Source organism: Monodelphis domestica, chromosome 7 (genome assembly GCF_027887165.1).
Source record: "Monodelphis domestica isolate mMonDom1 chromosome 7, mMonDom1.pri, whole genome shotgun sequence".
Lineage (NCBI taxonomy): Eukaryota > Metazoa > Chordata > Mammalia > Didelphimorphia > Didelphidae > Monodelphis > Monodelphis domestica.
This window is the reverse complement of record NC_077233.1, coordinates 291,128,574-291,142,840: the sequence shown is the minus strand read 5'-3', so window position 1 is coordinate 291,142,840 and position 14,267 is coordinate 291,128,574. Positions and strand designations below refer to the sequence as shown.

Genomic DNA, 14,267 nt, shown 5'->3' with positions numbered 1-14,267 from the left:
AATGAGTTAAGTGAATTGACCAGGGTCACATAGTGCCTGAAGTCACATTTGAACTTGGGACCGCCTGGCTCTCAATCCACTGAACCCACCTAGCTGCTACCCAAAATATTTCCTTTATAAAGTTTCCCTCTCTCATTTATTTAAACTAAACTGGACATTTGCAATATTTCCTTTGCTCACTTTAAACCCACAAACGAATTTTTATGAATAAAGATTTTTTAATAATAAAAACTGTCTAATCAGTCAGCAATTGCTCAAAAATTCCTTCTTAACCTTTAAATGGTTTGGAAAATAATCAGCATGAGCTGGTAGCCAGTTAAACCTGCACTTCATATGAATGACTCAAATCTTTGACAACATTCTCTAGTTAGTCTTACCTCTTGTAGAAGAGGGGGGATTAGTGTCATTCTCGGGCTCAGAGGTTTCGGCTTTCACAACTAAGGCTTCCTAGAAAGTCGACAAGGGGATTTTCGTTAGTATGAGACACAAGCCAAGTAAGCCACGCTCCTGGAAGACTCAGATGAAGGGATGGGGTAGCAGAGAGTCAGCAGAACCGGGGAAACAACATACATGCAATGACGCAAACACAAATAATGAAGAAAACAAGCGCTAGGTATGTAATTACAAGACTGCCTCACTGTGAATATTGGTATTTTCCATGAGATGAAGATGTCAACGTTATTGCCCACATACTTTTAAAGATCAACTTTACTTTGAAGCATCCTTTTTTACTGTCACAAAAATAGAGACAAATCACTGTAGAATGGGCTTAGAATATGGAAATAACTTCCTATCACAACGCATATTCATCCTAAAACAGTGGTTCCCAACCGCGACCAGCATAAATATTCTGTGACAAAAAGTGTGTTTTCAAAGCCACAAAAATGACTACAAGCAGCGCCTCTGAATTTTTCTATTTCAAAATAACGGGGTGGGGGCAGGGAGGGGGGAATCCCAAGATCGTACAGATGCTAAAAACGAGGCGAACAATTTAGATTTTCTCTTCTCAGCTTTTTAAAGTTGCAAGAATACGATTTAGGAAATGATTAACTTGAAAAAGGTGATGTCCCAGGAATGATATATTGTGATAGGATGCTTAAAGCGTGAGCACTACGGCCTTCACTGACCTTGGATAATGTTAGCGTAGGCTTCGCTACTTCTCTCATAAGGGATATCTCATTAACAGCGGAGCTCAAAGGTCCCCATTTGGGCTGCTTTTGCAATTCTGGCACATCACTGTTCTCAGAACCTTGCAGTTTAGGGAAATCCAACAGCTTCAGTTCAAATTCGGGTTTGGAAGAAGGCTCATTTTTCCGGCTGCCTTTAGGTTTCCTGTCTGCACGTTTATGAGAAGCCTCTGCAATGACAAAATTCAGAGCAAAGGCAAAATCAGCTCAACGAAGGTTTGATTACGTTCAGTAGAGTTCGTTCCAAAACACTGATGAACTTTTGTTATAATCAAGCTACAATCCTTATGTATGACAAGACCCAAAAGTACTCATCAACGAGAATGGGATTTAGATTTCTGGATCAGGACTCCATGGCCAGGAAATAAATACACATCATGAAAGCTGGCAAAACTATTTGATGGTAGGCCTACAAATTTAATCTTTTAAAATTACTTATTAAACAAATGCTTCCTTGGTTCCATGATTCATGCTTTTTCCCACCCCTCTTCCCTCCTCCCTCCCAGAGCTGACAGGCAATCCCACTGGGTTAGACATGTATCATTGTTCAAAACCTACTTCCATGTCATTCACATTTGCAATAGTGATCTTTTCATGGCCAAACCCCAATCCTATCTCCGTCTAACCATGTGAGCAATCCTGTTTTTCTTCTTACAAATTTAATCCAACAGACCCAGGAACAGAAAGAAAATGGGAAGAATAAAAATTACCAGGTAGATCTACTGCACGAAAAGCTCCTGACAACAGCCACAAAGAAGCCAAGTAATTCAGGAGACCAAATCCACAAGAGGAACCCTGGACAAACTAGATCAGCTAACGTGGCCATAGAGGCAGTGCAGAAAGGGACCTCAGAGGGCATGCGCTAGTGAGGAATTTCCATTTCCCCGCGCAGGCCGGTGCTTCCTCCAGAGGCTTAGATCTGCCTAGAACAGCGGGATCGAAACAGGCCTGCCCTGATTATGCTCTAACCAGGTAACATTGAACAAGACAATAAAATAGAGTCGGACGCTCGTGTGTGCTGTTCTCAGTCAACATGCAGCCTGGCACCAATGGCCCAGAGCACTAGAAAGTGACTGAATTGCAAGGGTCACGGGGATAACGTTGAACTGACTCAGAAGCTTTAGTCACTACGCTAGCTCCAAGTATGGAGACCTACAAGGAGGGGACGTTTCGGCACCGCAAGTCTGATCCATATCCCTGATAGGAAACACCTTATTAAAAGTAAAGAGATATGAGGAAAGCCAAGTAGCACTGTAAGACTTAAGAACGAACTTCAAGAAATCCAGAAAACAAAGGTGAGTAAAAAACACAACAAGGGGACTGCCAGCCAAGATGCCTACCTGAACTCGGGCCAACTGCTTAGCTCCCAGATACCCAATCCAGGAAAATCCCCCAAATTCTCACCCATGAAATAATGACCACGAAGTCCAAAAGAAGAAACTACTGCAAGTGGCTTCTTCCAAGCCAGAACTAGAGACAAAGCCAACGAGAAGCCCATCGGCAAAGCCGGTAGTATAGACAAGCCTCGTAGTTCAGTCAGAGACGGGAGTCCCAGGCTGGGAGAAGATTCAGACTGGGATAGCCCAGGCTGAAAGGGCGTGAGTCCCAAGCACTGTCTTGAACATGGCACAATCCAGAGCTCAGAGATTCAGGGAGGGGAGGGAGAGGATCTAACCTAGGAGACGGAGGTCAACAGAGGACTCAATGGGAAGCCAATCAAAGGGACCACACTTCTAAAAACTGTAACCAGAAGCTGATGCCTGGACCGTGTACAAAGTCCCAGTTCAGGAACTAAGACTGGAGAGATAAAGAAACCAAACTAGATGATCAGCAAGTTTCAAAAATGATGCAAAAAAGGAGCAAGTTGAACTTTAACAATTGCACCTAGAGATTTGGGGGTGGGGTAGGGTGATTTTCTACAAAGACTCCATAAATACCTAGAAGACATGAAACAAGATTTCAAAAACAAAAGCTCTGAAGGAAAAGAACTTAAAAGAGAAAGTGGCAAATGGATTTCCTAAAATTTCCTAAATAAAAATCCCTACATTCCCTAAAAACTAGAATAAATCAAATGTAAATCAATGACTATGAATTAGTAAAAACAATGAGCACAAACTCCAAAGATTGAAAAGAAAAATAAGGTAACCAATACCAAGTATTCAACACAGGGATAACTAGGAGCACTGCTCTCACTGCAATGAGGATAGAGGGCTGGGTCTGGATTCAGAGATAGGAGTTCAGAGATGGCCCCAGACATTTCCCAGCTTATGGCCTTCATTGCTACAAGGTTAAAAGACATATTAAAATGCAATGTTAGCTTTACTTATGAGATGTCTACTGGAATATATTCTGCAAGTTCTCAGGCAGAAAAGTTTAAAAAGGCCTCAGGAAAAAGATTGCAAGTCTGGAATGAGGCACGACACAGCAGAGATGAAAGACTTCAACTATTTAAACCTCTAGCTGGAGCCTTCAGCCAAAAGTGGGGATAAGTTAATAAATGTACGTCTTACCTTAAGGATAACTTCAATCTTTAACAGGTAAAGGGAGTGACGAGGAACTGTTACTTTTGACCTGACCCCACAATTTCAGAACTTGTGAAAGAAAAAGAAAATGCGATTCTAGTCTAGGCATGGCCCTTTGCTATCAAAAGGTTCATAGACAGAATAGAGGAGAAAATTCAGCTAGAAGGTAAGCTGTGGAAAATGAAATTCTAAGAAGAGAAATAGAAAAATTCTCATTAGGAGGCCACTGAGATCAGGAGAGGGAGTCTGGTCTTCTAGACTTCCTTAATGAAACCTCTCCTTTCTTTGGGGCCCTGGTGGAAGTTTCCACCTAAAGGGAGTTTCTTCTAGGGATCTATGGTTGGGAACTGACCCCACTCTGGAACCTGAATCTTCTCTGAACAAGAAGGGAGTACAATCCCTTGAGGGGTTTCTCAAGGAAGACCTCCTCCAATTGGGGGTGGGGGCGGTGAAGAGTAATAATCAAAAGCATGAAAAGGGATTTTTTACACCTGTGTCTGTCCGAAAGATTTGAGGTTAGTCAAGTACATAAAAATCCCAATTCACTAGAATACTGGTGTGTATGGCACAAATAGCTGATCCTGGAGCTGAATTTCAGTTATTCTGATGGTATCTTCCCTCCTCAAGAAACCGTTATCAGGATTGCAGCCGTAATGTAGTTCTTATTAGACGACCCATAAGCCTTTCAGCCTCACCGACCTCTCCGCTTGGAAAAGTGAACATCCTTAGATGTGATGAGGACCCTGGAGCAGTGACAGACTATTTTCAAGTCTCATTTAGAGGTTATAACCCTAGCTGGGAAGAAGTAGCTGATTTAATGGTAACTCGGTTCTCCATGGGAGAAAGAGAAGTCGTCACAGAAGTGACAAGTAGGATGGGTCTGGCGGAGGCAGAGGTCTCCAAGCAACGAAAGCATTACTTTTCGTCCCTGTTTATATCTTTTGCCATACTTTAAAAAAGTTCTAGAACCCATCCGGAAAATCAGAAAATATGAACTTTGGTCCCAGTCAGACTGCAATGAAATTCAGCCCACAGTGCAGCCAAAACAGTTACAGGAACAATTCTTGCATCAGAAAGTACCTAGCTGACCAAAAATGCTAAATCATGTTACTAGTATAATGAACACTGGCAATTTTTGCCATTTCATTACAGTATATAGTCCATGTAAGGAGAAATGGCCTCAAGAAGGTAACGTTAAGAAGCACAAAATTCCTCAACTGAAAAATGACCAAACGTTAACATTCATTAAAAGGACTGGCAGTCTATTTTGGGCAGCTTCTACTCTTTTTCATTCTGGGTTAATGACAGTTGCCCTAGATTTAATTAATTTTTACCTGATTTTGAACCACCTTCAGAGTGGGTAGAATTCTGATGGGAACCTTTAGCTGGTTTTATATTAGAGGATGAATTCCCTTCAGGTCCTTTATTATTTAATTTTTGCTCATCACATGTTCTTTTCTGCAGGAAAGATTAAAATGACATAAAATGAGAAAAATGCTCCTATAAAAATATTCAAAATTAGAAATGGTCAAGAAAAGTTATTTCAAAAGTTCACAATAAGTTGTTTTAAAGAAAATTAAAGCTCAAGTTAATACCCAGACATTTTAAAATACTAGACAAAAGAAAAAGCAATGCATGTTATAGGCAGTACTTACCAGTTTATTAACTTACAAATATTAGAATTACAAATTTTAAAAAATCATAAAAATATAGCCTCTACTAACCTTATATAGGCTTTTAGTTTCTTGTGGGAGAGAACAAATTTGTTCATTTCTGGACTTAACTACTGGCACATTACTATAATATTTAGGGTGACTATAATCATACTGTGAGCCAGGTACTGAACAAACAGTTTGTGCAGACACAGATGAGTGAGAAGAAGTGCAGTGATGATCAACAGCAAAATCAGGAGATGAATATTGAGATGAAAAAGGTGAAGAAGATCCAAGAGAGACATCTTCGGCATAAGGCTTCTGTCTAAATAAAAATTGTATACTTTAATTGAAGATTTTACATAACAAAACAAGCAGAGACTAATAATAAACAGGAATTATGATCTTTTTACTTAAGAGTTCTAAATTTCCGAAATCACTAGAAAATTTTAAATTCTCGTGGTTAAATATTCCTAGCCAACACAATTAAATGTTTCGTAAACATTTTAATATTTCTTAATTTGCAAAGTATCATTTTTATTTTCTGCCAACTTTACATATGTACCATTTTCCTGTGGTGGAAAAGTTTTTTTTCAAATGTACTTAAAAAAAAACACTATATGACTCATGATTCTCTTAAGAGATTATATGCTCTTAAATGATATCTATTCTAGGAATAATTTGTGGGAATCAAAAATTAAACTACCTTCTATATGATAAAAAATTGTGATATTAACAAAAACAAAATAGAGGCATATTTAACATTCCATAAAAATGTCATCCCACAACCTCCAGCGGTTCTCAACCTCTCAATCTGTAGCAATGAGAATACAGAATGCATATCAGGTATTTACATGCCAAACCATAACTGTAGCAAAATTACAGTTTTGAAGTAGCCACCAAGATAATTTTTTGGTTTGGGGTCACTGCAACATGAGGAACTGTATTGCGGGGTCACGGCATTAGAAAGGTTGAGAACCACTGGTCTAGATCATCATTATTATAGAATTTCATCAGAATCACAGTTGCCTCAAAATGAAACTGTTATAATAAACTCTGCTTTAGCAAGAAAAATGTCCAGGTATCTCATATTGAGTATGGGAGAAGTCTTAGAGACCACCACAGCTACCTATCCCAAAACCACCCAAGAAGACAGGGGAAAACCTAAAGGGCAGTAATCAGTAACAATATCTATCTTGAACTCATCAAAATATTCCTTAATGGTTCCTCCAAGCTTTTTTTTCTTTAAGCAGTAAATATAGTACAGTTCAGAGTTCTTCCAACTTACCCACTTTCACATTACCCTCCCCTGCGTCCAAATCTATATTATATTTATGGTTTGTGAACTGCAGACTATACTCAGTAGAGTAGCAAAACAACATCAAGAAGCAGGTAATGGGGCTATTTTTTGCTCAACTGAATGCCAGCATTTAGTACAAGCAACACTAACCATTTGTTTTAAGATGGTTGACTAACCCACATCCAGTATCTGCTCTATATACATTTACAGTCAATAAAATTTCCCCAGCTGCCATTTAATTTCAAGATAACAAACTAAATTACTATTTTGATTTATAATATCAATACCTACCTTTTAGTAATGCAAATTTGTCCAGAATGACTCAAAGTTACAGTAAAATAAACAAGCAAACTGAATCAGGTAAGTGGCTGAGCAAAATGCATAATTTTCCGTTATAGTAAGTAACAATCATATAGAAAGGCACTAAAAAAACCCACGAGTTAACCAAAACAGTGGTTTTCTTCAAACAAATCACTAGAAAAAAATCCCACTGGCCAGGAATCCAAATAAAAATCCCATCATAAAGTTCAAAAGTTCTCCAAATTGCTTTTTGGCAGTATGATTCTGGTATTAGAAATACATTGCTAGAAATTGGAAATGGTTTTCAAGAGGTGGAGAATAAAGAGTTGATGCTCAGTCTTCCTAAAATGAATGAACAAAAATTGCTCACAGTCTGAACCATTCATTTTGGCAATAGATCATATGTCTACTATCACATGCTTCTTTGAAGTCTTCCTTTTAAAACAATCTTTAAAGGAAAGGTCCACTCTATCCCCTCCTCTTCCCAAACTGGTTTCCCAGTAAAATCCTTAAAATACAAACTGCCCAAATCAAAAAGAAGTGCTCTGTGGCTAGGAGGAAAGGAAAGGTATCCTAGACATTTCACCCTCCCTCCCCACCCCATTTGTGGACTTAAGATGACATACATGAAAAACTCATTAAATTTGCAAACAACACAAAGCTGGGATGGCCTGTCAATGCACAGGATGAGCATTGGAAGTGAGGCTGATCTCCATTATGACAACTATATTAAGGAATTTGAAAGACTTCTATGGAAGAGATTAAACTTGTGTCATAAGGCCTCCCAGAGCAGAACTAGAAGCAATGCAACGATGTGAAAACAGATCTAGGTTTAACGCAAACAAAAACTCCTCACTAAAGGGTTGTCTCAAGGTGGGCGATGGGTTCCCCAGCACTGGACATCTTCAAGCAGAAAATGAGATTCCTACTTCTCATGCACTGACTGGACTAATAACCTCCAAAATCCCCGACTTCTCAATTCTGAGAGTCTGTGAGCAGAACGAAGCCATGGCCGAGAAGATGGAAAATGTTTATGGAACATGTTTTGTAATTATGCTATTGATAGATTCTAAACACAATTAGAACCTCCACTTTAATAAATGGAACTTTAAAAGTCTGGTGGCTGTTTCCATGCCTTGGCCCACAGAAAATGTTTTTGGCTGACAATGTGTTTTGCTTTAATATGTTCATGCAGAAGTCAATCTCTATGATAAAATACAAGAGTAGGTATACTAATGATCATCTTTGTATACCCACACGGTGGCTGATGTGACTGTTGCAAATAAACCACTGATTAATTAATCATTTGTACCTAAATGCAAGGAGGCTTTCTTCAAAGTCCTGGTATTCACAAATGGGGTGGGGAGGGGAGGGATCTCCTTCTCTTTCCTTTGATTCACTATTTCTAGCCTATATAACCTTTTATTAACAAGACTGTCTTTCCAAAAATCTTGATTAGTTAATTTAAAAGAAAGACATACAGACCAAGAGACCTTGAACTAAAAGAAGTAAAGAAGATAGTGCTTAAATTCAGTGGCCCACCTATGGTTTTTCGGACTTTGATGTTCTGCCAAACTTGATGCTTTCTTTAAATGTTTTTTTCTTCCACATTAGCTAGATGGAGTCTCAATGCATGCCTCCTGAGACTTCTGTAATAACGGTCATTTTTATGCCTTACCAACCCTCACATTAACTTAAATTGAGAAGAACAGAAACTAATCTTATGAGGTGATGTCACAGTCATAAGTGTCCATACAAAACTGGCAAGCACACAGATTTTAACATTATTTCACTACTAAATAGATCAACTCGTCCTATTTTTCAAATCTTCACATTCCAAGTTCTTCGGTCAGTACTTCAAGACTGATTTTGTTGATGCTGGTATTTCCTTCACTGGCATTGCTCACAATCCCTCTACGACCGTATAGACGGTCTTCAAGAAATGCAGTAGCTGGAAAATTTCTCATCTTGTAGCCAACCTAGTGATGAATCTCTACAAACTTAGCAGGGCTGGATGTAGACCACAGGCCTGTACTCATAAACCTTTATAGGTTGGTAAATCACCCTCTGAAACGGAAAGTTCATCTCTAAACCACAATGAGGTACTTGAATGGGACCTTAATGAAAATTCCAAACAATATATAAATTCTGAAAAATTGCAATTTTCTTAGACAAAAAGTTTTGCCACGTCCACTACAACAAACAACAAAGCAGATAACGAGGAAAAATGATTCCTAGATCACACAGATCCCCAATAGAGCAATGTAATGCACATGAATGAGACATATAGTAAAATGTACTCAGACCATAACCTTATAAATCCAGTATTAAGTGAAAGGTTAACAATTATTTTATTGAATTTAGGTACTACATAGACAGTAAATCTGGATAATTACTATTCCTAGCTTATTAATTTTTTACAAGTAGTTTTAAAGGACTGCAGCTTCTTTACTACCCATTCTAAAAGTGTCATTTTAAACCAAATGTTTTAAAATCGAAATACGCATTATAGCTTAATGGTGCAAACATTTTCAAAGTATCTGCTTGCAATTCCTAATTGTGTTGTTGTTCAGTTGTTTCAGCTGTGTCCCATTCTTGGTGATTCCATTTGGGGTTGTCTTGGCAAAGATGTTTGACCATTTCCTTCTCTAGCTCATTTTATGGATGAGGAAACTGATGCAAACAGAATGAAGGGACGTGCCCAAGGTTACATAGCTACTAAATGTTGAGATTGAATTTGAACTCATCTTCCTGACTTGAGGTCTAGTACTTACTTCATTCATTGGGCTGCCTGCAAATACTGATAATCCCTCTGGTGTCCTCCTCCCCACTACCTCTCAGGACAGAAAAATGCATACCACAATTAGTATTACAATTACATTACCTATGCTACAGGATCAAAAAGCTTTTGCGGTCCACCTTTTTCATCAATGAGAACCTTATTTTTAATTTTATTTAACTTTCAAAAATAAAATACTTTTTCTAAACTAGGGATTAACTATATTGACTAAAATTCCAAAATCTTGGCAGTTCATTAACATAATTCTCATAGGAAAAAAACAAAAGTCTGTAACTGACTTGCCCCAAATCATGCAGTTGTTTAATTAGTGGTACCACACTGGACTGATTGTGAGGATAATTTCAGCTCTGGCATGAACTAGTTCTATAATCTCAAGATAAAACATTTAAGAGGACTGGGTCTTAATTTGTCAATCCATTTGACAGATGAGGACATTTAAGTAAAAAGATACTTTTCTGATTCTTGGAAAACAAGGAAATGCTGAAGATGGCAAATGGAGAGGAGGGGTGAAGACCAGAAGGAATCTGAAACCAAGACTTACTAAATTAAAACTTTAAAATAGAACATTTCCTTCCCTAAAGAAACCCAAGATCACTAGAGATAGTATTAAGTTCCTCTACAACTAGGTTTCAGCGAAGTATAACCAGATAGCACTCAGCATAACAAGATGTAAAAATAAATCATGAAAATATTTTTGAGGTCCCTCAACAGCCCATGGAGCATCTGATCTCTCCATTAATTATATATAATCACTTTTAAAGACTATGCAGAATCAAATCATTCTGCAAGCAAATATCCCAAGAATTAGCAGTCTCCAGGGTTTCTTCTTTTTGCCTTCTTTCTCCACTACAGTAAAATCACAGCTCAACATTCCATTTAAACAAACTACTCCAGTGTATAATATCACACCAACATAACATTACCTATATTGTAATATGTCCCAGACCTGTTTCCAACTACCCTCACACAAGGCCTACCACTAAGTTATTTGGCAACTCATTAAAAGTGAAAAAGTTAAGAAATACAAATTTCCTCTACAAGGCATGACATTTAGAAAGATACATACTCAGTCACAGGTAGTTCCTGAACAAATGGATAGCATGTAGTTGCGTAGTTAGGGAAGACACAAGCGTCTGAGGACTCTGACCATGCCACATTAAGCGCAGCATATTTTGGGACAAACGGTTTGACATCTGCTGATAACTTGATGCCGCCCTGAGGAAAAAAAGGGGTTTTTGGCTACATGCATTCTGAAATCAACTGAAAAAAAACACACATACAAAAAACCCTCAAAGAGATCAAACACCATAATGGCTATGCTACTGAAGAAGAGCTTCCTCCTATTTTTGAAACAATTAAAAACACATTATGGACCAAAGTTTGGGGGTATTTTTTCCCTTTTATACTTCTTAGGTAGAGTTTTGAAATGGTATCATCAGTTAGAAGGTCACGGTGAAAAAAGAGGTTTCTAAAGAGCTAACATTTTGATTTTTAGTCAATGGGGGGGGGGGGAGAACCTGGGTAATAAAACACAAAGGGCCTATGTCTGCTGTGACTTGATCTGCCAGGAGTTCCTATTTCATTTTCAAACCTTGGAAAAGATTTATTCATCTTTCACTTTGGGTTGTAAAGAATGACTAAGAAGAAATGATAGTTGGCTCTGGAAATTAAAAAGTACACATGACATTAATGAAAATGGCCTCAAACATGCAAAAACTTTTCATAATCATGTGCTGAAAATAAAACAAAATGTTCTTTGCTTAATAAGCTGTTAATGGCCCTCAATAAATGATCACAGAATTAGCTGAATGAGGTATACTCTGTGAGAATTCGAAATGACCATTTCCTCCTTAAAGAGGAACGTATGTGAACCATTAATATTCTATGATGAGCATGTCCTATCTAGTTAAACCTAAACAGTACAAATTCTGGGCTTCTCCTGGTTTCACTACAACCGCTATTGCTGACTAATTTTTCATCTAAGCTCCCGGTAAGCCTAGAAAACTGCAAAAACCACGGCTCCATCTAGTGGTGAGTTGGTCGCAAGGATCGTTTTAAAGGCTTAAAAAAGAAAACGGGCATTTTTCTAAATGACCAACTTGTTTTCTTCTTGAGGTTCCAAATGCGGGCCGAATTTAGTTCGCTCTTATTAACTGTCGGAGTTCACTCCTTCCACTAATTGTAGTTTGTTACTTTCCTCGAAATGCATGTTCTAGATTGGTTAATGGTTTGCCCAGGGAACACGGCAGCATCGGAACCGAAGGCTTCTCGATTCCAAGGCCAGCTCTCTGGCTACAAGCGGAGCACAGCAATTGCTTTTCCCTCTGGCACGAAGAAGCCAACGTTAATGCTGGTAAAGCTGTTTGGTTGGTTTGGGCATCCCGAGGCGAGAACTTGGCAAGTTCGGCCTCCGGGACGAGCCTCTAACGCAATTAGCATTTACTCCTCCCACCCCTAGCTTGGAGTAGTGAGAAAGTGTCGGGAGTTGGGAAACGCTCGGATGCTTCCCGATTTGTACAAGTCACAAAATGTAAGAAAGAGCTGCCGCCAGCATCAGTGCACACTCGAGAGGGAGCGGGAGCCAGGGTTCCCTCCTCCCAAGTTTTTGTTTTGAAATGAGATGGGAATAAACATAAATGAACGATTAAGGATGTGCGGGCAAACACACTGAGAGCCGAGGAGTCCTCAAGGCCCAGTCCCTGGGCCAGTGAGACAAACGCGCCACGGGGCCCAGACTCGAGAACCCTGAGGGGCGAGGAGGTGTGGCATGGGGTGGTGCAGAGCTGAAGTCAGCTGCTTCTTTCCCCGCCGGCAAGACTACGAGGGAGCTCGGAGGGGTTGGGGGCTGGGGGGCGGGAGGGACATACAACCGAACCCAAACCTGCGGCTCTCAGGAGGTCCCGACTCCCAGGGCTAACGGGCAGCCAAATGCCCTCTCTGCCGCCCTTACCTCGTTATCGGGCTCCCTTTTCCCCTCCGAGGTCATGGTGGAGGAGGGGGGGTGGGTAGGAGGCCACTCCTCGGGGCTTCCCTCAGAGGAGCAAAGGAACCTACCCTCCTCCTTTCTCCTCCTCTGCTTCCTCTTTTCCCACCGACGCGAGGAAAGTGCGTCACAGAAGTGCGACAGACGCCGCGACGCAGGAGCGTTCTCGGCACGCTTGCGCCCTTCGCCAGGGCGGGGCGCACGTGGGCTACTTGCTGTGCGTGCGTTATGGAGAGGACCTCTTCCGGCTCAGCGGCATTTGGACGCTTAGGTGTTGCCGCTTACGAAATAAAATCTACGGATGGTTTTTAGTCTCAGAGAAAGAGAATTTTAAAAACTGTTTTTTAAGTATCGACGATTCCTTTATTAGTGCTTTGGCACGTTCTTTTCTGTGCCTTTTTTAGAACTATTTCTAGCCTTTGATAAACTATTGGGGAATGGCGTTTGCTCTGCATATGTGATAGTTCTTGCTGGCTTGAATATAAAATCCTTGTCAAGCTCGAGATACAAGATGAAAAGATTTCCAGTTAGTTAACAGCTTTCTGAACCCAAAGAGGTTAATTGTACTTCTGCAAAAGCTTTTAAAGCAAATGTAAACAAAGTAACCTCATGTAAATAACTATAGGGATTGGGGGGGGGGGGGGGGGGTTAGAATCCAACTTTGGGTCATTGCTCTGAAACGCATCCGGACTGCTCCTCCTATGATTAAGCTCAGGACACATTTTAGAATGGCATGTTGGTCTAATTTCCAGCCCAATGCAGCAGTTCACACAAAGAGGTGTGAAAAAAATAGGGTACTTTTTCCCTAGGGAAGGTGTCAGGGTTTATTCAAAATATTGCTGAATTCTATTGTTTATGGTTCTTCCTCGTCCAGGCTGTTCTATTCATCTACTTTCCTGCTTCATTTCTACCTTTTTCTTAGGATTTCCCTTGAATATTCTAGTTATTTAAATTGTTTTAAAATTTTTATATCACCCACGTTTTCACCTGTATCCCTTCCTCACTGCCCAACTCTATCACCCTAACTTTGGGAAGAAAAAAAGCTTCAATTCCTAGCGTCCTTCCTGGAGTTTTGTGCATTTCTATGCAACCCTGTATCCAGTTCAGATTAAAACTGGGTCATGACAAGTCTTACTCTCCACCAACCTTGGCCCCATCTCCATGTCTGTATATTCTCCCAGAATCTCATTAAAGCAAAATATTAGTTCCCCCTTCTCATGCTTCACTTCTAGTACATTTCTTTTCCTCTCATCTCTTAAAGCCAACAAAATAGAAAAAAATAGAACAAGAATGCCAATGACTCTTTGATCTTGTAAAGTCATTCTGTCTTCTCTCAATCTGAATGTAAGCATTCTTCTCCATTTAGTAACCTCAGTTTTCAAATGTATTTACCTTTCTAAGCTTGTCTTGACTTGATACCTTCTATTCTATTAACAATTGATGTCTTCCCTTGTAGAATGTAGTTTTTCAGTGTAGTTACCATAATTGTAAATTTTATCTTTTTTGAATAGCATAGCTCATTA

General features: G+C 39.6%; 1 protein-coding gene across 2 annotated transcripts in view; it reads right to left on the bottom strand.

The window, feature by feature from the left end:
- SECISBP2 (SECIS binding protein 2) overlaps nt 1-12,876 on the bottom strand; it is a 58,213-nt gene extending 45,337 nt beyond the window's left edge. For both annotated transcript variants that reach the window (XM_007497815.3, XM_056804515.1), the window contains exons 1-6: nt 12,712-12,876; nt 10,828-10,976; nt 5,434-5,686; nt 5,044-5,167; nt 1,128-1,357; nt 378-447 (exon numbers count right to left, since the gene is read on the bottom strand). In XM_007497815.3, coding sequence (XP_007497877.2) covers nt 378-447; nt 1,128-1,357; nt 5,044-5,167; nt 5,434-5,686; nt 10,828-10,976; nt 12,712-12,747 — 862 coding nt within the window. In that variant the 5' untranslated portion in view covers nt 12,748-12,876. The remainder of the gene's footprint in view (nt 1-377; nt 448-1,127; nt 1,358-5,043; nt 5,168-5,433; nt 5,687-10,827; nt 10,977-12,711) is intronic.
- Nucleotides 12,877-14,267: the final 1,391 nt, after the last annotated feature.